The sequence below is a fragment of the Nematolebias whitei genome, chromosome 22, assembly GCF_014905685.2.
Source record: "Nematolebias whitei isolate Nwh7 chromosome 22, NemWhi1, whole genome shotgun sequence".
NCBI classification, from domain to species: Eukaryota; Metazoa; Chordata; class Actinopteri; order Cyprinodontiformes; family Rivulidae; genus Nematolebias; species Nematolebias whitei.
The window spans coordinates 26763344-26787893 of NC_056519.1; the positions used below are offsets into that span (position 1 = coordinate 26763344).

Here is a 24550-nt window from a genome sequence, read left to right on the forward strand (position 1 = left end):
TCTATCTATCTATCTATCTATCTATCTATCTATCTATCTATCTATCTAATCTAGTTATATTGTGAGAGCCCAGGCTCAGAGTGTCTGTTGTAAATGACTCTACCACCTGAAAGTTTAGCACAGTGTATCCTGATTCATGCTCACTAATCCAGGTAGAAAAATCCAACAAATGTAAGTCAGGTCCCCTGAACAGTTTCTTTTTGAGGATTTAATACCTGGATTGTTGAGCATGAGTCAGGATGTTCTGAACCATTTTGGCCATGATGCCTCAGATCAGTTGGCAGGGGAGAGGGAGACTCCAGAAACCATCTTATCATCATCAAACTGGTTGACCCACTTTGTGAAGGTGCTGTTTATAATACTGAGTTTGTTGTGGCTCCTCAGACTGATGAAGTCTTTTGGATAAAATATGAAATGTTTTAACAAAAAGAAACCCTCCAGAGGAATCTGACTGAACTTTGTTGGATTTAGCTCAGTATCTTCAAAGTGACAGAGCTATAACCACTTTTGTGTTGGCTGATGTTCATTAGCTGTAGTGGAAATTTTGAATATTCTCCAAAAGTTTAGATTTGTACTGTCTGTAAAAACTGTTAACGACACATGAAATATTTTACTAACACACAAACACGGGCAAGGTCATCATTGTCAGCCTCAGAAATACAGAGTGAAAGAGAGTTATTTAAATGTTACCATTTGATCAGTAATGTTTAAAGCGATGTCTGCAGCCTCCCTGGCTTCTCTGGCCATCGCTCTGTTTTGTTCAGTTTTATTTTTTAGAGTTATATAGTCTTTTAGTAGATCTTCAGACTGGTTCATCAGCTTTGTCTCTATGTGGTCCAGTTTATCTTCAACCTGAAATGTGACAGAACCAACATGTGATCACATGAACAAGTCAGAGGGTTGAGCTGCAGTCACACAGATCAGAGCGGTTTTTAGTTTACATCTTTTATTTGGTCTTGGGCCTGGACTTTGTCTCGCCCAGCTGCTGTCAGGATGTCGTGGGCTTTATTCACAGCTCTGTCTGCTGCAGAAACGTCTCTGCCGATGGCGTCAGCGTCAATGGTTTTAGTCTTCTCCCTGCACAGGAACAACATGGTATCAATTATGCTGGAAGAAAATAATTCACAATAAACGTCTGTTAGCCTCAAATTAAACAAACTGCTGGCTGAACGAACTCTTTGTCCTCTTTGTCTAAATCTCAGTTGCTAGATACGACCATCCATCTTATGTTAAGAATGGCACTGTTCTTGATTTAGACAAACTTTGAAAATAATGTTTCATACTATGCAATATTGTAAGATCTGTCAACAAGTGGTGATTTTAGTCTCTTTTGTGGGTGCTCAAGCACCCCTAAATTTTAACTCAGCACCCCTGAAAAATCAAGAAACCATCATTAGGATTGTGTAAGGAAGCTTAATTAATTCTCAAACCCTAGATTCACCAAAATATTTAATACGCTTGGAATAAATATGAAACAAATGATGACACTCTTAAATGGGGCAGTAAAATCTATGATTTTATTTTTGCATGAGTTGGATCCTCTACACCACCTGTCAATCAATCCAGCAGACATATCAATAACTGACCAATCAGCGATCTCAGTTTGTCTCAAAGTGAAACGCCCCTTACCTGCAGGAGCTGCACCCATTTTTCCTCCAACAACATTATCAGGGTTTTGCATCACAAACACTTTGTGATCAGAGAGATTTTGTGAAAACTCATCAGAAAAAAAATGGTTCAACATTGTCAGTGGATGTACAGTAACTCAGACACGTTACCCTGAGCGTTTGGTGGGTGGAATACAGTTTAATACATTTCAAAAACTAAACTGAGTCTGGAAAAATGTAAAAGATGGACAAAGCATGAGCAGCGCAGTGGCACAGTTGGTAGAGCTACTGCCTCTCAGTGAGCAGGCTACCCTGGTTCAAATCCCGGCCAGGGGGCCTTTGATACAAGTATAGTAGTCCCTCGCTACTTTGCAGTTCATTTATCCCATATTCGCTATATCGTGGTTTTTCAAAGTAAGATTGCACATGACACAATTGGCTGATTGATGGATGAGCCATAGGTTGTTTATTTAAAATAAATTATTTTAAATGATTTTGCACTATGTGTGCAGCCCACAAGTGCAAGAGAAAGCTCCCTCCTGCAGCTGATCAGCTGATCTTTTCTGCCACGCACACACATTTCTCCTGCTGCAGCTTTGTGAAAGGTTAACCCTTTGCTGTCCAGATGCACCAATCGACTTTTGTGTTCCATATTAAAATTCAAAGTATGTAGCATCATAATAACAAAATATAAGTGTTAAAAGTTATTTTTAATTATTTTAGAACTTCTATGTTCAGTTGTTTCAGTGTAATTGATCAAACAGTACATTTCTGCTCCGTGCTGCAGAGCTGAAGCTGTGTGTCATCCCTTTGATGTCCTGCTGCACTTCTCTTCTCTACAATTTAAATTTAAATACTGTAACATTTTAAATAAACAATCCATGCTGCATGGATTGTTTATTTAAAATGTTACAGTATTTAAATTTAAATTGTTTATTTAATGAGGGAGATTGGGAGTAACAGGTGAACAGTGTGATTGCAGCCTGGCACATGTCAGGACAAAGTTTACTGACCTTGAACTGAACTTGAACTTGGACTACCGTATCCCTACTTTGCGGTTTTTCACTTATCTTGGGTGGGCGTGGTCCCAAACACCCGCTATAAACGAGGGACTACTGAACCTCGTTTACAGCCATACCACCCTGAACTCACCTGATCTCGTCTGAGCTTGGAAGCTAAGCAGGGTCAGGCCTGGTTAGTACTTCCATGGGAGCCCACCTGGGAATACCAGATGCTTTAAACTTTTGCACTTCTCACAAACCACACCGGGGGTGCGTTGTTCAAGCCAAGAGCCATTGTCAGTACTGGGGCTAAGAACTCCAAAATGTCAGATCTTAGAAACACCCCTGCTGTCAACATTTAGAGTATGTGTTGTGAACTCTCAGCTACTACTACATCAAATTCGAGCTCAGTGCCTGTAAAATATACTTGACCTTTTTGTGTGTTTGACAGTTGGTTCGGTGTTGTTCAGAAGAACACCAAGTTTCTGCTTTAACACATGTTGTTGTTAAATTCAAGATAGTGACAGGATAAGTTTCATGACAGTCAACTGCGTGAATGCTGATTCAGCACTGTTGTTTTCCTGTGTATACTTTCTTCTGAACATTTCTTGGATTAACAACTTCAGTAAGCTTCCAGCTATTTCAGCCTTTCAGCTATCAAAACATTCAGCTTGTTCAAGACATTACAGCTATGAATATTTTTTAAATAACTGTCACACTTTTGATTTATCTAATTTTATTTACAATTTTGTTTCTCAGTTAATTCCGTACAGATCTCTCCAAATCCTCAAAAAACTGCTACTTGAAATTTGCACATTTATTTCACTTTAAGCTATTGTTTTGTTAGTTTAAGCTTTTATAACTTTAATTTTTGCTAATGTTAGCTTTTAACTACTGGTTTGCTGTTTTAGTATTTATATGTTTTAAATATTTTAGCTTTTAGTTATTATTTAGCGAGTTTAAATGTTTAGTTAGTGAAATGCATGAAATTATCCAGAGGAGGGATTAACCAAGAAGAGATATGACAGTGAGAGGACTGAAGAGAGGAGACAGGAATATAAGGAGATGCAATGTAGAGAAAAGATGGAGGTAGCAAAGGCAAAGCAGAAGGCATATGATGAGTTGTAAAGGAGACTGGACACTAAAGAGGACAAGAAGGACTTGTACTGATTGGCGAGACAGAGGGATCGGGCTGGAAAGGATGTGCAGCAGGTTAGGTTTGGTAAAGACAGGAATTGTAATGTTCTATCAAGTGAGAAGTGTGTGATGGGAAGATGGAAGGAGTACTTTGAGGAGCTGATGAACGAAGAGAATGAAAAAGAAAGAAGAATAGAGGTCATAGAAACTGTGGACTAGGAAGTGGGAAAGATTAGTGAGGGTGAAGTCCAGAAAGCTCTGAAAAGAACGAAGAAGGGGAAGGCAGTAAGACCTGATGACATACCAGTGGAGGTTTGGAAATGTCTTGGAGAGAGATAGCAGTGAAGTTTTTGACTCAATTCCTACCTGACTTGTAGAGCTGGGCAATATCTCGATATCTTAAAAATATTGATAATTTTTTTGCGATATAAGTTGAGACTATCTCGATATAAAATGATATACACTTGGAAATCCTCCTGCTGTCTTATGCTGGTGAAGATTCTCAGTCATCCAGGACATGATAAATTCAAAAATGTTCAAGACAAAAACAACTGGACTTTATTTGCAACAGAACACGTTTCGCTCCTCATCCGAGGAGCTTTCTCATTTCAAAGAGCAGAGCGTGGGGGGTTCAGGTTATAAAGCAGAGATAAGATACACATACATATGTAGATTGACAAATCACTCACACCTTAACAGTAGGGGTTTCTTAAGGTCTTTGTTAATCTAATTAACAGGTGAGGCCCCTCTGTTCTCATCTGAGAAGTGTGGAACTGGCTGGGTATCAATCCTAAAGCTGTAATATAAGTTTTTGAAAGTCGAAATCTGAGGCCTCCTCCTCTGTTTAAAGATGGTTTCTTTCTTTTTACATAAATTGCTTGCTGTCTTGTTAGCCACTAAGGACCATATCTTTAGCGATATGATAAACTGCCGATTTATTAATGTTGCTCTACCTCTCTCTGTTCCTCTAAAAGGCACAGCCCGGCTAAATGAGCTCTGAACCATGGTTTGATTCAAGGAAGGAGACAGGTCTGTCGGAGCTGCAGCTTCAAAGTTCCAAGTGGAAGCTCACTACTGCAGTTCACACAGGTTTACTAATGTGAAGGTGGTGCAGCTGAATGGACTGTACTTATATAGAGCCTTTCTATCTTATCAAGACACTCAAAGCTCTTTACAACACAATCTGTGCATTAATTTACCCATTCATGCCCTCTACTAGATCTCTACAAAGAATAATCAGAGCTTTAAATCACATTCATACACCGATGGGACACACGTCAGAGGCAATAAATCTCACTCAGGAACACTTCAGCATGTGACTGCTGGTGGAATCGAACCCCCAACTCTCCCATTGGAGGATGGCTGCTCTAGCCTCTCAACCACAGCTTCCCCCAGCTGAAGAGGATTATTATTTAATATATGTAAATAGATTTTTAAAAAACAAACTATTTAATATGTAAATAGTTAATTTTTTTAGGAATTTATTTTAAACAGTTACAGCTGTTGTTAATAAATGTGACAACTGGGACAAAACTTTGACTCAGAAATATATTTTTGTTATTACTTTATGGAAAGAAAAAATATTGTGATATATATTGTATATCGCGATTTACCTTAAAAACATCGAGATATAAATTTTGTCCCATATCGCCCAGCTCTACTGACTTCTATTACTACTAAAATTATTAGGATTGCAATTGTTAATAGCACTTGTATAAAAATATTAATAGACTACTATATTACTAGTGGGACTAACATTATTACTTGAAGTAACAGTACAAGCCTAGTATACACCCATCCATCATCTTCCGCTTGTTCCAAAGTCGGGTCATGGGGGCAGAAGCTTGAGCAGGGAGGCCTAGACATCTCTTTCCACAGCCACCTCTTCCAGCTCTTCTGGGAGGACCCCAAGGCATTCCCAGGCCAACTGAAAGATGTAGTCTGTCCAGTGTGTCCTGGGTCTTTCCTGAGGTCTCCTCCTAGTTTAACGTGCCCGAAGCACCTCCTTAGGGAGTAGAATTGCACTCGGGTCCAAAGAATCTGACCCGGCCCCAGCCCACAGCCATCATCTTCGAACCCCACCCGAGCCCACGAATTAACAGTAATTACAGGTCTGAACCTGAAAAACCCTCCAACATTTTTAATTAAGCTTGACTGCTTATACCACCGACTATTATTAACGGTTGGTGGATGCGCAACTGAGTAAAGGGGGCAGAAGATAAGAGCTGAGGAGCCGTCAAAGCATATTAAATGCTTCCCCTGCTTCTGCCTGCATTGGATCCTGCTCTTACATGTTGGATATTTTGTGATTTAACCAGTTTGGGTGATTGGCCGCACGTGTCTGCTGAGTGCAATGGATGAATGAATGTCCATTTGGGCTGATGGATTGCTGGCATTAGTCCATCTTAAGCTTTACTGAACTTTTTACGTCTTTCAACCGGCCGGTCAGCACACAGTGATATGGCCGTGTGCGGCTGGTGATATTATGGCAAGCCATGTTTGCATATAATTGGATCATGCGTCCCTGACGCAATAAAAAGCCAGACACTGACCCGGCCCGCACATAAAGCACATTATTATGGCCCAGCCCAGTTCGAAACAGAGTCGGGTGGGGCCGAGCTCTGGGTTCGGGTTAGAAATGAAAGCTCTACTAGGGAGAAAGCATCTTTAGAAGATGCCCGAACCACCTCAACTGGCTCCTCTCCATGTGGAGGAGCAGCAGTTCTACTCCAAGTCTCTTCCAGATGACTGAACTTCTCACCCTATCTCTAAGGGAGAGTCCGGCTAACCTGCGGAGGAAACTCATTTCAACCACCTGCATCCACGATCTTATTCTTTCATCCATCCATCCATCTCCATCCATCCATCCATCCATCCATTTTCTTCCGCTTATCTGGGCTTGGGTGGCAGGGGTAGCAGCTTAAGTAGGGAGGCCCAGACTTCTCTCTCTCCAGCCACTTGGGCCAGCTCCTCCGGGGGAATCCCAAGTCATTCCCAGACCAGCCGAGAAACATAGTCCCTCCGGCGTGTCCTGGGTCTTCCTCTGGGTCTACTCCCGGTGGGACGTGCCCAGAGCACCTCACCAGGGAGGCGTCCAGGAGGTATCCTAATCAGATGCCTAAGCCACCTCAACTGGCTCCTCTCGATGTGGCGAAGCAGCGGCTCTACTCTGAGTCCCTCCCAGATGACCGAGCTTCTCACCCTATCTCTAAGGGAGAGCCCATACATCCTGCAGAGAAAACTCATTTTGTCCGCCTGTATCAGTGATCTCGTTCTTTCGGTCACAACCCAAAGCTCATGACCATAGATGAGGGTAGGAACATAGATCGACCGGTAAATTGAGAGCTTCGCCTTTTGACTCAGCTCTCTCTTCACCACAACAGACCTGTACAGCGCCCGCTTCACTGCCAACGCTGCACCTATCCTCCTATCGATTTCACTCTCCATTTTTCCCTCATTTGTGAACAAGACCCTAAGATACTTGAACTCCTCCACCTGGGGCAGGACCTCCTCCTCGACCTGGAGAGGGCACTTTACCCTTTTCCAGCTCAAGACCATGGCCTCAGATTTGGAGGAACTGATCCTCATCCTGGCCGTGTCACACTAGGCTGTGAACCGCTCCAGCAAAAGCTGTAGATCACGACTTGATGAAGCCAATAGGACCGCATCATCTGCAAAAAACAGAGAAGCGATCCTAAGGCCACCAAAATGGATCCCCTCAACACCTTGGCTGCGCCTCGAAATTCTGTCCATAAAAGTTATGAACAGAATCTGTGACAAAGGGCAACCTTGGCGGAGTCCAACTCTCACTGGGAACGAGCCCGACTTACTGCCGGCAATGCGGACCAATCTCTGACACCGGTGGTACAGGGACCTAACAGCCCATACCAAAGGGCCTGGTACCCCATACTCCCAGAGTACCCCCGACAGGGCTCCCTGAGGGATGCGGTCGAATGCCTTCTCCAAGTCCACAAAGCACATGTATACTGGTTGGGCAAACTCTCTCGCACCCTCCAGGACCCTGCTGAGGGTGTAGAGCTGGTCCAGTGTTCCACAACCAGGACGAAAACTGCACTGTTCCTCCTGAATCTGAGGTTCGACTATCCGACGGACCTTCCCCTCTAGAACCCCTGAATAGACCTTACCAGGGAGGCTTAAGATTGTGATCCCCATAGTTGGAACACACTCTACGGTCCCCCTTTTTGAATAGGGGGACCACCACCCCAGTCTGCCAATCCAGGGGAACTGCCCCCGATGTCCATGTAATATTGCAGAGTCTTGTAAGCCAACACAACCCCACAACATCCAGAGCCTTAAGGAACTCTGGGCGAATCTCATCCACCCCTGGGGCCCTGCCACCAAGGAGCTTTTTAACCATCTAGGTGACCTCAGCACCAGAGATTGGAGAGCCCAACTCAAAGTCCCCAGGCTCTGCTTCCTCAATGGAAGACGTGCCAGTGGGATTGAGGAGGTCTTTGAAGTATTCTGCCCACCAACCCACGACATCCCAAGTTGAGGTCAGCAGCACACCACTTCCACTATAAATATTGTTGGTGGCATACCGCTCCCCTCTGAGACACCAGATGGTGGACCAGAGTTGCCTCGAAGCCGTGCGGAAGTCATTCTCCATGGCCTCTGGTGTTCGTAGCTCTCCCGGAGGTGGGAGTTATAGCTCCGTTTCATGGGAGACTCTGCCAGACGTTCCCAGCAGCCCCTCACAATACGTTTGGGTCTGCCAGGTCTGACCGGCATCCTCCCCCACCATAACTTATTTTTTCAGTCACTACCCAATGTTTGTGACCATAGGTGAGGGTAAAAAAATAGAATGATTTGTAAACAGAGAGCTTTGCCTTACAGCTCAACTCCTTCTTCAACACGACAGACTAGCGCAGAGTCTTCAATACTGCAGATGTTGCACCAATCCGTTTGCCAATCACATGCTCCATTCTTCCCCCAAACATGAACAAAACCCCACGATACACGAACTCCTCCACTTGAGGCAGAACCTCACCCTGAATCCCAAGAGAACAATCCACATTTTTCCAACTGAGGACCATGGCCTCAGATTTGGAGCTGCAGATTCTCATCCCAGCCATGTCACACTCAGCTGCAAACTGCTCCAGTGAGAGCTGGAGATCACAGCACAATGATGCCAACAGGACAACATCAAAGTGCAGATGATGCACTGGGCCTCCCTACTTAGGCTGCTACCCCCATGACCTGACTCCGGATAAGCGGAAGAGGATGGATGGTATGATATGGTATAAAAGTTATGAACAGAATTGGTGACAACGGGCAGCCCTGGCAAAGACCAACTCCCACCCTGAAGGTGGAAGTAGTCCGTCTTACTACTGGCAATGCGAATCAAACTCTTGCACTGCTGGTATAAGGACTGAACAGCCCATAGCAACGGGCCCCATAGCACCCCCCACAGTGTACCTTGAGGAACATGGTTGAAAGCTGTAACAAAGTTAAGTCAGGTCTTCTGGACAGATTCAAAAAATAAAAATAAAATAACATTGAAAAGTTTTTTCTTTAATCCAAAAGGCTTTGTCAGTCTGAGGAGCTGTACTAAGCTCAGTCTTATTAATAGCCTTCTCCAATTCTACAAAACACATGTAGACTGGATGGGCAAACTCCTATGACATATCGAGGACCTTAGTGAGGGTAAAGAGCTGATCCTGTGTTCCACGGCCATGACAGAACCCATATGGGAGTCTCCAAGATGGTGCCGGTGTGTAGGGCTGCCCGTCTCTCGCTCTCTGCTTGTATTGTATTTTTGTTATTTTTACAATGGTTGGTGCAGTGTGCCGAGTCATATTTTCAGTATTATTGTCGGGCACTTTTGGAGCTCCGTACATTTGCTGAAATGCCTGTACAGCGGTCAGCACTCTCCTCCACCGGTCCTATCTGAGATTCCTGCTTTTCTTTTGTGTGACCCTGGCCTTTCTCCATGGACGAAACGTCGCAGACGTCGTGGGAAGCGCACAGGGATTTTGGTGAAACTGAGGCAAAGTGTGGATTATTCTATCAAGACTCACTCTGGATCTGATCTTCTCCTCTCTGACCTGTGGTGCTCCCGGGGCCCAGCTGCTGGCCAGCTGCCCGCGCGCTCAGTCCATGTAAACACCTGGAGTTGTTTACCTGTGCGCCGCACCAGCAGACTTGGAGGAGCTGTTCTTCATAACCTGCGCCCGCTGGCGCGCGCTTCTCCCTCCACGGCTGTGCCTGCGTTGGACCCTATCAGGATGTGTTTAATCAATGCAAGGTCTGTTTCCAACAAGACGTTTATCCTCAATGACTTTTTTAAAGATCAGGAGTTGGATTTTCTGTTCGTCACGGAAACTTGGAATTCTGATGGTGAGTCCAGCGCCTTGGTGGAACTACTACCCCCGGACTGTCTGTGTCTCAATGCCCCGCGGCCATCAGGTCGGCACGGGGGTGGGGGTGGGGGGGGGGGTGAGATTATTAACAATTTTAAAGCAAACCTGGCCTGTAAACAGTTGTCCATCCCGGTGTCCTGCGCCAGCTTTGAGCTAAGCGTCTTTGAACTCGGACACTCTCCTACGGTTCTGTGCGCGCTGGTCTACCGCCCCCCTCGTTCCAAGGGCTTCATAAATGAATTCTCTGACTTTTTGGCTGATATCACACAGAGATACACTCACTTTTTGTTTATTGGTGACTTTAATTTGCATGTGTGTTGTCAGGAGAAGCCCTTAGTGAAGGACTTTCTAGATTTATTGGACTCTTTTAATTTAACTCAGCAGGTAAACGGTCCCACCCAAGAACACGGTCACACGCTGGACCTCGTTTTAACACGCAATGTCTCTGTTTCTAATTTGAAAATCGGTGACAATGTTTTTTCAGATCACATGCCTGTATTGTTTGACCTCACCCCCCCTTGTCCTACTGCTAAGACGTGCGTTCCTGCACGTACGCATTCCATTAACCATTTCACTGCTGCTCGTTTTAATGAAGTCTAAAAAAGTTAAATCTGGTCCTCTGGAGATTCAAAAAAACAAAACAAAGCAAAACAACAAAAAATGTAGAAACGTTTCGTCTCTCATCCAAGAGACTTCCTCAGTCTGAGGTGCTGTATTCAGCTCAGTCTCTTAAATAGCACCTTCGCAGAGTGGATCAACCAGTTTTGCTGCTGACAATCAAAACCAGCTGATCACATGCTCAAGAAGGACCATCAGCCTAACAATGGATCATTAGCACACTGATGGCTGTTTACTATTCACAGAGGGCTGAGTGATACTAGCAATCACAGCATTGTAAGAGGGGGACAGTTGAACCCGGAGGCCTCCACCCCTGTTTAACGATGGACGATTTATTTTCACAAAGATGGCCTCCTTTACTCCTCTCTCAAACCATCGTTCCTCTCTATTCAGGATGTGCACATCTTCATCCCTGAAAGAGTGACCGCTGGCCTGGAGATAAGTGTAGACCGCAGAGTCCTGGCCTGATGATGTTGATCTTCTGTGCTGGGCCATCCTTTTGGCCAGTGGCTGTTTTGTTTCCCCGATGTAAGACTGATCACAGCCCTCCTGACACTGAACAGCATACACAACATTACTCTGTTTGTGCTGGGGGACTGGATCTTTGGGATGAACCAGTCTTTGCCGTAATGTATTTTGGGGTTTAAAAGCCACTGGGACGTTATTTTAAGAAAATAAACGTCTCAGTTTCTCTCATACTCCCTCAACATATGGAATGACCACTGGTCTGGGTTCCTCCTTTTCACCTGTTGGCTGACTGGAGTCCTGTTTGGGTTTCTTCTCTGCTTTCAGGAAGGCCCAGTTAGGATATCCACATTGCTCTAGAGCCTGTCTTGTGTGGGATTTCTCCTTCTGCCTGGCTCCTGAGCTAGTGGGGACGCTGTCTGCTCTGTGATTCAGAGTCCTGATGACTCCTAACTTGTGCTCAAAAGGGTGATGGGAGTCAAACTGCAAATACTGGTCTGTGTGGGTGGGTTTGCGGTACACCTCAGTTTGCAAATGTCCTCTATCAGAGACTGAGACCTCACAGTCCAAGAAAGCCAACTTGCCATTTTTTTCATCTTCTCGTGTGAACTTGATGTATTTATCCACAGAGTTGATGTGGTCAGTAAAATGTTTGACTTCCTGAGATTTAATTTTAACCCAGGTGTTGTCAACATACCTGAACCAATGACTTGGTGGTGTCCCTGAAAAGGACGTCAAGAAAAACGAAAACTTAAATCAGAGCCTTGGCAGAGTGACGTCACTCGAGCCGTTAGGCGGCAGTGTCGCAGAGCTGAACGAAGGTGGAGGAAGGACAGGCTGCAGGTTTCTTTTCAAATGTTACGGGAGAGTTGGCGTCATTATCAGAAAACTGTTAATGCTGCCAAATGTAAATTTTTCTCTGATTTAATTGTCTCCAACTCCCACAACCCCCGAGTTCTTTTCTCCACCCTTAACTCAGTTCTACAGTGAGCCTTCACCTCTGGAAGCCTCAACTGAGCTGTGTGAAAACTTCCTCCATTTCTTTTTAGAAAAAGTGGCAAACACCCGGGCACTCATTTCTCCACCAGCTCATGATCTGTCCATCCCATCTCAGTGTGTGGCTGTGTTTGACCACTTTGAGCCCATCTCTCTGTCTTCTCTGGAGCAGGTAATGTGCAGCATGAAGCCATCTGGTTCCCCCTTTGATGTGGGCCCCCCTCGACTACTAAAGGAAGTTTTTCCTACCCTGGGTCCTTTTATTCTCGCTATTCTGAATAGCAGTTTATCCTCAGGTGTGGTGCCAAGAACTTTTAAACATGCTGCTGTCCAGCCCCTCCTGAAAAAACCTAACCTTGACCCCTCAGTCATGTCCAACTTCCGGCCTGTCTCCAGACTCCCATTCACCTCTAAACTACTGGAAAAAATTGTGGAGTCTCAGTTGAAACAGTTTTTGGGGGATCACGCTATCCTAGAGTTATTCCAATCTGGCTTCAAATCTCTCCATAGCACTGAAACTGCTCTACTGAAGGTTTTTAATTACATTTTCATATCCACAGACGCAGGTGATTCTGTGCTGCTTGTTCTATTGGACCTGATATCTGCTTTTGACACCATCGACCACAAGATCCTCATTTCTAGACTGGAGCAGTGGGTGGGCATCACAGGGTCAGCCCTTAAATGGTTTGGGTCCTACCTCTCTGACAGAACCTTCTGTGTCAATATCAAAGATTTTAGTTCGGCATCGACAGCGCTCCAGTGGGGGGTTCCGCAGGGGTCCATCCTCGGTCCCTTCTCTTTTCTTTATACCTGCTGCCACTAGGTGCTATTTTCTGCAAACACAACATACCCTTTCATTTCTACGCCGATGATTGCCAAATTTACTTCCCCCTGAGACACAGAGGCACACGCTCTATTCAGCCTCTTCTTGACTGCCTGGCTGACATCCGGGACTGGATGGCTTTAAACTTCTTAAGCTTCAATGAGAAGAAGTCTGAAGTCAAGTTCCATCCCAGTGGCTCACTCATGAACCATGACATTGACCTTTTCTCTCTAGCCCCGCTAGAGAAACAAAATGTCACTAATCTGGGGGTGATAATGGACCCGTCCTTAAAACTCAACAGTCAAGTAAACATGATGGTCAAATCCTGTTTTTTTCAGCTGAGATGGCTGTCTAAGCTGAAACCTATACTCTCCAAAAAGAACCTTGAGACAGTGATCCACGCCTTCATAACATCTAGGCTTGATTACTGCAATTCACTTCTGTTTGGAATCAGTCAGTCCTCCATTGCTCGTCTACAACTGGTCCAAAATGCTGTAGCCCAATTTTTAACTGGTACAGGCTATAGAGAGCACATCACGCCAGTTTTGGCCTCCCTGCACTGGCTACCCATTCACCTTCGGATCCAATTCAAAATTCTCATGTATGTTTTTAAATCACTGAACAGTTCCGCCCCATCCTATCTCACTGATCTTCTGCAGCCATATGTCCCACCGCGCTCTCTGAGGTCAGCAGACCTGATGCTTCTCTCAGTCCCAGAAACCCGTCATAAGCTCAGAGGTGACAGGGCTTTCTCTGTTGCAGGTCCACGACTGTGGAATGAGTTGCCACTGAGTGTCCGGCAGGCTCCCACACTCTCAGTCTTTAAGTCTCGCATGAAGACCCACTTCTATTCTCTTGCCTTTAACACGGTGTGATTTGTTTGGTCCTGTCTGCACTCTACACTGTTGGCCATTTTAGTTAGCTTCTGCTGCTATTTGTATCTGTATTTTTATTTTATGTTTTCCTGTCCGCTGTGCATGTTTGTTTTCTTTTGTACAGCACTTTGGTTGGCCTTGTTGCTGTTTTAAGTGCTCTATAAATAAATTGGTATGGTATGGTATATTGTTCCTCCTGGATCTGAGGTTTGACCAACGATCTGACTCACGTCTCCATTTCCCCTGAATAAACCTTACCAGGGCGGCTAAGGAGAGTTATGCCCCTATAATTGGAACATACCTTTCAGTCCCCCCTTTTAAAAGAGGGGAACCCCCACCCCAGTCTGCCAATCCACTGGCAATCCCCCGATGTCCATGCCATGTTGCAAAGGTGAGTCAACCAAGACACCCCCACAACATCCAGAGCCTTAAGGAAATCAGGGTGAATCTCATCTACCCCCGGAGCCCTGCCGCCTCAGAGCTTTTTAACTACCTTGATGACCTCAGCCACGGTTATGGATAGACCAACCCCAAAGTCCCTTGACTCAGCTTCCTCTATGGAAGACGTGCCAGTGGGATTGAGAAGGTTCAAGAAGTATTACTTCCACCTCCCGATGTCATCACTGGATGAGGTCAACAGCACTCACTTTCACTAAAAATAGTGTTAGTAAATTGCTATTTTCCCTTCCTCAGCCAACTGGTTTGCTAGAATCTCCTTGGAGCTGATCTAGAGTCTATATCCAAGGCCTAATTGGACTCCTCCCACATCCAAGCTTTTGCCTCAGCAACAGCCAAGGCTGCGGACTGTTTGGCCCTTCGGTACTCCTGAGCTTCCTCTGGAGTCCTACCAGCCAACAAGACCAGAAAGGATACCTTCAGCTTGATAGTCTCCCTATCCCCATGTTTCCACCACCAAGTCTGAGGATAGACATCACGAGAATCACTGACAACCTTGCGGTCACAGCTCAAGGCAGCTACGTCAGCAACTGAGGTGTGGAACATGGCCCACACAGACTCAATGAAGGGTTTCCAGTGTTTTTCCTCCACAGATTCTTGAGCTCCTGCATCAGAGTTAACCATGCTCAGCTGATGACCATTTCCATAATTACCTCCAGGACTATAAGAGGCTGCAGGCGTGCTTCCCCCAATGCCGGAGCATATCTTACTTGCTCCTGGCCTTTTAATTCAATTCAATTCAGTTTATTTATATAGCACCAAATCACAACAAAGTTGTCTCAGGGCACTTTACAGAAACATTCACATACATAAAAGCCAATTAGTAAAGTTCTCTATCTAAGGAGGCCAGCAGACAAGTTGAATCATGGCTTCGTTGCAGTCTCCCATCCTGAGCAAGCACAGTGGCAACAGTGGAAAGGAAAACTCCCTTTGTAAAAGGAAGAAACCTCCAGCAGAACCAGGCTCAGGACAAGCGGCCATCTGCTTTGACCGGCTGGTTTGAGAGGACAGGAAGGAGAGACAAATGAACACAGAATGGCAGGTCCGGTGTACCTGAAAACCAAAAAAAAAAAGTTAAGTTTTAGTGTCTGTATTTTTGAAATACTTACTTGTGTGTTTCCTGTGATACTGACAGACCTTGGTTTCCCTGCGTCTCAAGTCCTGGATCATTCATGCCAACCTGTGGGACCTTACTTACCCTTACTTTGAGTTAAATTTTCTCCTCATGGACTCTTACCAAGTTGCTCCTCCATCCTCCTACCTCTGCCTTCATGCTCCACCCGTGTATCGACCTCTCTTTGAAATTGGATTTATAAAACCTCCACCCTGTGCCACTCCACCTGACGCTCACAGTAAGAAGAAAATTATTTTTAGTCGTTCATCTGGTCATTCATTCTTCAACTATAAGACACGTAGATACTCTCATCTCTAATTTTCTTTGGGCGGGGAAGACTTCGAGGTTGGCTAGGCAATACTTGCAAGGACCCAAATCGTTTGAAAGAATGGCTTTACCCAATCTTAGGCACTACTACTGGGCCTCCAATATTAGATTTTTTTTAATGCTGGCACGAATGTGGGACCTTCCCACTCCCTAACTGGTTGGCTATGGAGCCAAATTCTGCAAAGCCCGTCTCTCTTAGGGCTCTGGTGTATTCACCAATCCAATCCTCCACTGCTGCATATACAAAAAACAAAATAGTCAAAATTTCCCTTAAAATCTGGACTCAATTCCGGTGCCATTTTGGCCTACAACTTTTATCTCCTCATCCACCTATTGCAGCAAATCATATATTTGTTCCTTCTCTCGTAGGTAAAACCTTCACAACTTGGTCTGATCTTGGCATACAGACCTTCAAGGACATATGTTGATAATGTTTTTGCCTCCTTTGCACAACTATCAGACAGATTTACTCTTCCATCACACCACTTTTTTAGATATCTACAAATTCGCAGTTTTGCTCGTAGTAGCTTCCCCACTTTTCCCCATTTGCTTAAGGTCTCTGATATGGACTCCCTGTTTATATCCACCCCTGGGCTAAAGGGATCTATTTCTACTCTATAATTTAATTGCCTCACTCCGTCTGAACTCTTTAAATTAGAAACCTTTGGGAACAAGATATTGGAGAGAATATTTTTGACGATCTCTGGTCACGTATTCAGACATGGGTACATAAATCCTCTATTTGCGCAAGGCACTGTCTTATCCAATGCAAGCTGGCGCACCGTGTGTGTTATACTAAAGCCCATTTAGCTAAGAATTATAGCATGGTCTCTCCTGCTTGCGACAGAGGTCAACAGTCCCTTGCAAATCTTATACATATATTCTGGCAGTGCCCTCAGCTTGGTACCTTTTGGACGGAGATATTTGCTGTTATATCTGAGGTGGTTGGAAGAAAAATTGACCCCAATCCCCTGAGCGCCTTGTTTGGGGTCTTCTCTGGAGAGTCCTCCTTAACATCTTCTCAGGGTAATTCTCTAGCTTTCATGACCTTTTATTGCTTGGAGAGTGATACTACGCAAATGAAAAGTACCTCATCCCCCCTCCTTTTAGCACTGGCTCAGGGATATTCTTTATTTTCTTAAACTTGAGAAAATGAGGATGTCACTGCATGGCTCTTCTGAGCAATTTACACGTGTTTGGCAACCATTGCAACTGTTGGCTAAAAGAACCAACTTTTCCTTTGTTTGTGATTAATTGACATTGTTTTTTATTTCTTTAACTTGATATTCTGGCAAGGATAGGCTATTTCCTTTTCGTCTTATTATCCTTTTTTTAGAGGGGAGGCTGCTTGTTTTTTAGGTTTTCTTTTCTTTCTTTTTTGTATTCATTGTATTGCATTCATGTTTGTGTGTGTGTGTTTAAAAAAATCAAAAAAATCAAAATAAAAGTTTGAAAAAAAAAATTAGTGGCTGAAGCTTACCCGTATATTCAGGTGCACTCAGTAGTTTGGAAATTACGGTACTTAGTTCAATTCTCGTCTACAACTTGGTGACATAGATTCAAATTACACAGTTGGACAGTCTGAAACTGAACAGTGTGAAAACTTTAACTCTACATTTAATCACCACTTTTTTTTTGTTTTGCATACTTCAGAAAAAAATTCGGACATCTTGGCCTGAAATAGTTAAACTTATTAAGTTCAGCTTTTTAGCCGCCCCTTCATTCCACATGGGTTTTAGCTTTTGCTGTTTTTAGGTCTCATCTTAAAACATGTTCGTTTTTTACCATCTTTTAATACAGAAAAAACGTTGATATTTTTAAAATTTTTCAGTCAGGTCATCTGGACAGTCTCTTTTTTTGTGCTGAAACGTTTCGCCTTTGATGTGTACGTTCTCAAAGTGTGTGGAGACGGCCCTGCAACCATTACACAGAGCAGGGATGAGAATTTTGTTTTACCTAGATGACCTGTTGGTGATGTCACGCTCCAGATGGGAAGCAGCGGCGCAGACTCAGGTGCTGACGTCACACCTGCTAAATCTGGGCTTCGCCATAGATTGGGGAAAAAGCTCGATTCTCCCGGCCCAGACGATTGTTTATCTGGGAGTGGAGCTAAACTCGACCACCACGAGGGCTTGTTTATTACAGACGAGAATCGACACTCTAAGAGTCCAGCTCCGCCACGTAAGACCTGGCAGAGTAGTAACAGCTATTTCCGTCATGAAGCTGTTAGGAACGATGTTGTCAGCTCACACAGTGGTTCCGCTGGGCTTACTCCACATGCGACGCCTCCAGAGATGGTTTGCTCGTCTGCGTGTGGATCCGGTAAAGCAAAAGAGATGGATGATCACTGTTCCTCCCTCCGTGAGAACAGACCTCCGACACTGGGAAAACTCCCTGGTTCTGTCGGAGGGAGTCCCCGTCAGCAGACCTACGTCACATGTGTCAGTCTTCACAGACGCGTCGCTGTCAGGTTGGGGGGGCGGACATGCCTATCTCGAGCTGTAGGGGCGCTGTGGCCACCTCATACAACAGCTCATATAAACGTTCTGGAATGTCGCATGGTTCTGAATGTGATTCAACACTTTGCTCCTGTGCTGCAGAATCAACATGTTTTGATTCACATAGACAACAAGGTTACTGCTGCATACATAAACCGGAAAGGGGGTGTGCGCTTAGCCCAAATGTTACACATTGCGAGAAAACTACTGTGTTGGGCACACCAAAATCTGCTCTCCATCAGAGCAGTGTACATCCCTGGTGTTCTGAACAAAGGGGCAGATGTGATGTCCAGGGGCGGTCTGCGTCAAGGGACTGGACTCTCCACCCCGATCTGATGGGTCAGACATGGCAGAAATTTGGCAAAGCGGCTGTGGATCTGTTTGCGACACGAGAAAACACTCAGTGTCAACTATGGTTTTCACTGAGCCCGCGAGACGAACCACCGCTGGGGGTGGATGCGTTTGCTCACAGCCCATGGCCCAAAACGCTTCTTTACGCATTCCCCCATCTCCTCTGATATTATGATTTCTGAACCAAGTTGAGGAGGGATTGACAGCTCTCCTGGTGGCTCCCGAGCGCGTGAACGCGCCATGGTTCCTGGTTCTACGACACATGTTATCGGGGCGCTCGTGGAAACTGCCGTGGAGGGAGGACGCTCTCCTCCAGGTGGGAGGAGCGATCAGGAGTTACCCAGAAATAGGCCAGCACCTGTGGGTCTGGCCGCTGAGCGGATCCACTTAGAGAGGATGGGTCTCCCGCAAGATGTAGTGCGCACAATCCAGGATTCATGTGCTGCATCCACCACAGCGCTGTACACATCAAAGTGGACAGTTTTTCAGCGCTGGTGTACAGAGAAAAGTGTAGAGGCCACCTCATGTCCACTAGGTGGCATGCTGTCCTTTCTGCAGCAGCTGATGGACAGAAATCTGGCGTTCAGCACGATTAAAACGTACTCTGCAGCCATCGCTTACTGTCACAAAGTTTCGGGGACAGAACAGCTTTTAATCATCCGCTGATGAAGCGTTTTTTTAAAGGTGTACAGAGACGCAGGCCTGTTTCACGCCCACTTGCTCCACTGTGGGATTTAACGCTGGTCCTGCAGGCCCTAATCAAAGCTCCATTTGAGCCACTGAATCAGGTTCTGATTAAATTCTCGTCTCTTAAAACAGCCCTGCTGCTGGCTTTAACATCTGCTAAGAGGGTGAGTGATTTATCTGCCTTCTCTGTCGCTCCGTCATGTCTCAGAATTCAGGCTGATGGCAGTTCAGCTGATCTGAGGTCTAATCCAGCCTTTATGCCTAAAAACATCACGAGCTCTTTTAAATCAAGAGTGATATCGTTGGAGGATTTTTTCCCTCCCCCCCACAAATCAGAAGAAGAAGCATCTTTCCATCTTCTCTGTCCTGTGCGGGTGTTGACGTGTTACATAGCGCACACAGCCGCAATGCGTCAAACTCAACATTTGTTTGTGCATTATAGAGATGCATCTGCAGGTCGCCCGTTATCCACCCAACACCTGTCACACTGGCTGTGTGAGGCCATTTCTGAAGCCTACAGAGCATCAGAGTTAGAGCCTCCTGACAACCTCAGGGAACACTTGACTAGAGGTATCGCATCTTCGACTGCTTTGCATAATGGTATGACAATGCAGGATATTTACACTGCGGCCGCGTGGTCAACACCCTGCTCATTTATTCGTTTTATCTACGTGATGTGGCGGCTCGTTCCATGACACATTCTGTCCTTAGTGTTTTAACAGAATGAATATTGTTGTTTCATGGAACCTCACTTAAACTTACATCTGACTGCATGCATTTATAGTGTGAGATGTTGTTATCAGTCACAGGTTGTGACTGTTTTTCTGGTTCTGTTGTCACTAATCACTTCATGACTATTGTTACCAATCAGTTCATTTGATTAATAATGAGTTCACTTGTTATTTTTAATCTGTTCATATTGATCAGCCGTGAATCTGTTGGTTCATGGCCCTTTTTCAGCGTCTTCCTTCCCCGCTGAAAGCTTTCCGGGGCGTTCATGCACTCAGAATGCATAACTACACAGCATGCGTCTGTGTATGGTACGCATCGCACATGGAGAGCTGAGTGACAAGACATTTTTGGGCAAGCTGCCGCTTTGTATGGTGTTCGAATGGACCCAGTGAGGGGAGGACCACATCTGCTTCGCCCTTAACCCACTAAGCGACAGCTCTTAAAGGGCGAAGCCTATACGAAATAGAACGTTGGTTATGTACTGTAACCCCAGATTCTATGAGTATAGGCGTAGCCCTTTAAGCGTCGGGCCTCACTGGCTCCTAAACGGCTGAAGAAAAAGCTATTTGGGAGCCGATTACCCGCTCTTAACGTAATTTATACGGACTGGGTGGGGCCCACACAACAGGTGGGCATGGACTAAACTTTTCAGTGCGATGCTTTGCATGACGGGATAAAACCCACTAAGCGACAGCTCTTAAAGGGCTACACCTATACTCATAGAATCTGGGGTTACAGTACGTAACCAACGTTTTCTTTTTCTTATCATCTAATGTGCTCAGTATTATTTTTTTTTACTGTTTATTGTTTGGTGTGCAACACTTTGGTCCACAGCAGTCGTTCTGAAATACATTTTATTGATTTTATGTGAAAGCATATATGCATTTCATGCACACTTGATCTTTTCAAAGGAAAGACCAAATGAAAACTGTCACAGAGCATTGAACTCATCAGAAACAAAATATATTTAAACTAGAAAGTGTTTCTTCTGTCTGATAAATTGTTTACAGGTAATTGTTCTGTTTTTAGTGAAATGTTGCTCAGTCAGTTTATGATTTTAGACACCAACTTGAGTTGTTGAGCTCGCTGCAGCAGCTCCTGGACAGTCCTGGCTTCCTCCTCCAGATTCTTCACATCATCCTGGACTCTGGTGGTGTTGTTGATCGTTGATCGGACCTCAGCAGGCGACCGCAGTAACTGGATGCTCAGAACAGCTTTTGCCATTTTCTCAATGTCTTCTGTAGGAACCATTTCATCTGTCAGGAAGGAAGCAAGATGAAATATGTATAATAAAATATGTTTCCTGCAGCCAGAAGTATCACTTTGGAACATTTAAAAAAAGTCAGAGAAACAAAACTTCTGGAAATTATGTGTTTTCTTTCCTGTTATTCCACTGATTGGTCATTTATTCTCTTCAGAGGACCAATTTTTACAAAAAAAATAAATAAAAATCACTAATTCAGTATAAGAAGAGAAAGCCAGTTTTGATCAAATCTTATCAGGACATTCTGCTTTTATTGGTTTCGCAAACACTAAGGCTCTGGATGACTACCTACGTAGGTCAGTTATCTTTGTAACAGAAATGAACAAAGTCAGAACTTTTGTTCATTTAAAAGAACTCAATACAAGGACACAAAGACTGATTTATTTAATATATTTCTCATAATGATGGTTATTGTTATTATTATTAAAAACCGTAAGAAATATTTGTCAACATTTATCAGCTACCACGTGTCCATTTACCTACAAAACAGCCGAAGTGACAAACATAGGGGGCCGATATTAGCAACGTCCCTGAACGAGCTGTTTGTGATGAAAAAGTGGGATCATTTTGATCTACTGCTACGTGTTCACACTCAGATCTGCTGAGTGAAGTTAAAGATATTTAATGTTTTGCCTGGTCTGGATTAACTAAACCAGATTGTTAAATAAATACACCTAACTATGAACTTGGTTTGGTGTAACTGAACTTGTTAGCCTGGTCTGGATTAATTAAGTATGGGAGCTAGCCAGGTTTAGCCTGTTTTGGATTAATAAAAATTGGCTGTTAATCTACTGGGATTACCCAAACATGACTGTTGGCTGGTCTGCATTACCTTAACCTGGCTCTTACCCTAGGCTGGATTAACTAAACTTGCGTGTTAGCCTCCTCTGCACCAGGCTAACATAGTCAAATAAAGCTTCATGTAAACCTTTTTGTTACAGGTGTAAATATATGATTTACTGAAAATCCCATGTTCATCTCCTCATCTATGTTTTGTGTAAAACACAGATGGACCCCTTCTGTTTTCACTCTATCTGCTCCCTTTGGGGTCCATCCTGAGAACACATGGTTTTTCTTTTCACTGTTATTCTGATGATTGTCAGATTTATCTGCCCTTAAAATGCAATAGTTCTTGTTAAACTGATACATGCTCAATAATCCAGGTAGAAAAATCCAAAAAAGTTCAATCTGGTCCTCTGGACATTCAAAAAAAACAAAAAACAAAACAAAGCAAAAAAAAAAAAAAAGTAAAAACGTTTCGTCTCTCATCCGAAAGACTTCCTCATTCTAAGGTGCTGTATTCAGCTCATTCTCTTAAATAGCACCTTCTCAGAGTGGATCAACCAGTTTGCTGCTGACAACCAAAACCAGCTGATCACATGGTCAACACCATGGACTTTGTGGATAAGGTGAGGGATGTCATCATGGAGACTGATGAAACAATGGTCTCTTTTGATGTCACATCACTCTTTACGTGCAATCCTGTTGATGATGCAGTAGAGGTGGTCAGTTTAAGATTAAAATCAGACACCACTCTGAGCAGCAGGACCACGCTTTCCACAGAACAACTGTGTCAACTCTTGAAACTGTGCCTGCAGTCAACCTACTTCACATATGGGGAGCAATATTATAGGCAGAAACATGGGTGTGCTATGGGGTCTCCAGTTTCTCCTATTGTTGCCAACCTGTACATGGAGGAGGTAGAAAAGAGAGCCTTGACGTCCTTTTCAGGGACACCACCAAGTCATTGGTTCAGGTATGTTGACGACACCTGGGTTAAAATTAAATCTCAGGAAGTCCAACATTTTACTGACCACATCAACTCTGTGGATAAATACATCAAGTTCACACGAGAAGATGTAAAAAATGGCAGGTTGGCTTTCTTGGACTGTGAGGTCTCAGTCTCTGATAGAGGACATTTGCAAACCGAGGTGTACCGCAAACCCACCCACACAGACCAGTATTTGCAGTTTGACTCCCATCACCCTTTGGAGCACAAGTTAGGAGTCATCAGGACTCTGTATCACAGAGCAGACAGCGTCCCCACTAGCTCAGGAGCCAGGCAGAAGGAGAAATCCTACACAAGACAGGCTCTAGAGCAATGTGGATATCCTAACTGGGCCTTCTTGAAAGCAGAGAAGAAACCCAAACAGGACTCCAGTCAGCTATCAGGTGAAAAGGAGGAACCCAGACCCAGACCAGTGGCCATTCCGTATGTTGCGGGAGTATCAGAGATACTGAGATTTTCTAAACACAACACCTCAGTGGCTTTTAAACCCCAAAATACATTACGGCAAAGACTGGTTCATCCAGTCCCCCAGCACAGAGTAATATTGTGTATGCTGTTCAGTGTCAGGAGGGCTGTGATCAGTCTTACATCGGGGAAACTAAACAGCCACTGGCCAAAAGGATGGCCCAGCACAGAAGATCAACATCATCAGGCCAGGATTCTGCGGTCTACACTCATCTCCAGGCCAGCGGTCACTCTTTCAGGGATGAAGATGTTCACATCCTGGACAGAGAGGAACGATGGTTTGAGAGAGGAGTAAAGGAGGCCATCTTTGTGAAAATAAATCGTCCATCGTTAAACAGGGGTGGAGGCCTCCGGGTTCAACTGTCCCCCTCTTACAATGCTGTGATTGCTAGTATCACTCAGCCCTCTGTGAATAGTAAACAGCCATCAGTGTGCTAATGATCCATTGTTGGACTGATGGTCCTTCTTGACCATGTGAGCAGCTGGTTTTTGTTGTCAGCAGCAAACTGGTTGATCCACTCTGAGAAGGTGCTATTTAAGAGACTGAGCTGAACACAGCACCTCGGACTGAGGAAGTCTTTCGGATGAGAGACAAAACATATTTACATTTTTTTCCTTTGTTTTGTATTTTGTTTTTTTTGAATGTCCAGAGGACCAGATTGAACTTTTTTGAATAGTTCTTGTTCCATTCACTTTCTGTTAAAATGTCTTGATGACATTAAGGCATGGATGGTTTCCAATTTTTTTAAGTTTCAGCATCAGAAAAAAAGTAATGCCCCTTTTCCACTGTTACTCAGCCCAACTCTGCTCAGCTCAGATCAGTCTGATTTCCACCGTACTTCAGGACAGATTCTAGAGGCGAGTCCAGAATCCAAAATCCTGCTAATGAACTTTTAATGAACTTTAGTTCACCGAGTGAGAGTTCTGCGATGACCAAAAAAGCCCATGCTCAATAATTCAGG

The 24550-nt window shown here is 44.4% G+C and overlaps 1 protein-coding gene and 1 pseudogene across 1 annotated transcript in view; one reads left to right on the top strand and one right to left on the bottom strand.

Annotated features, from left to right (window-relative positions):
- The window catches only part of lamb4 (laminin, beta 4), a 435052-nt gene that overhangs the window by 3366 nt on the left and 407136 nt on the right, over positions 1–24550 (bottom strand). The window contains exons 25-27 of the mRNA XM_037696252.1: positions 21140–21326; positions 942–1077; positions 691–852 (exon numbers count right to left, since the gene is read on the bottom strand). Coding sequence (XP_037552180.1) covers positions 691–852; positions 942–1077; positions 21140–21326 — 485 coding nt within the window. The remainder of the gene's footprint in view (positions 1–690; positions 853–941; positions 1078–21139; positions 21327–24550) is intronic.
- On the top strand, positions 2732–2850 carry LOC119428615 (annotated as a pseudogene).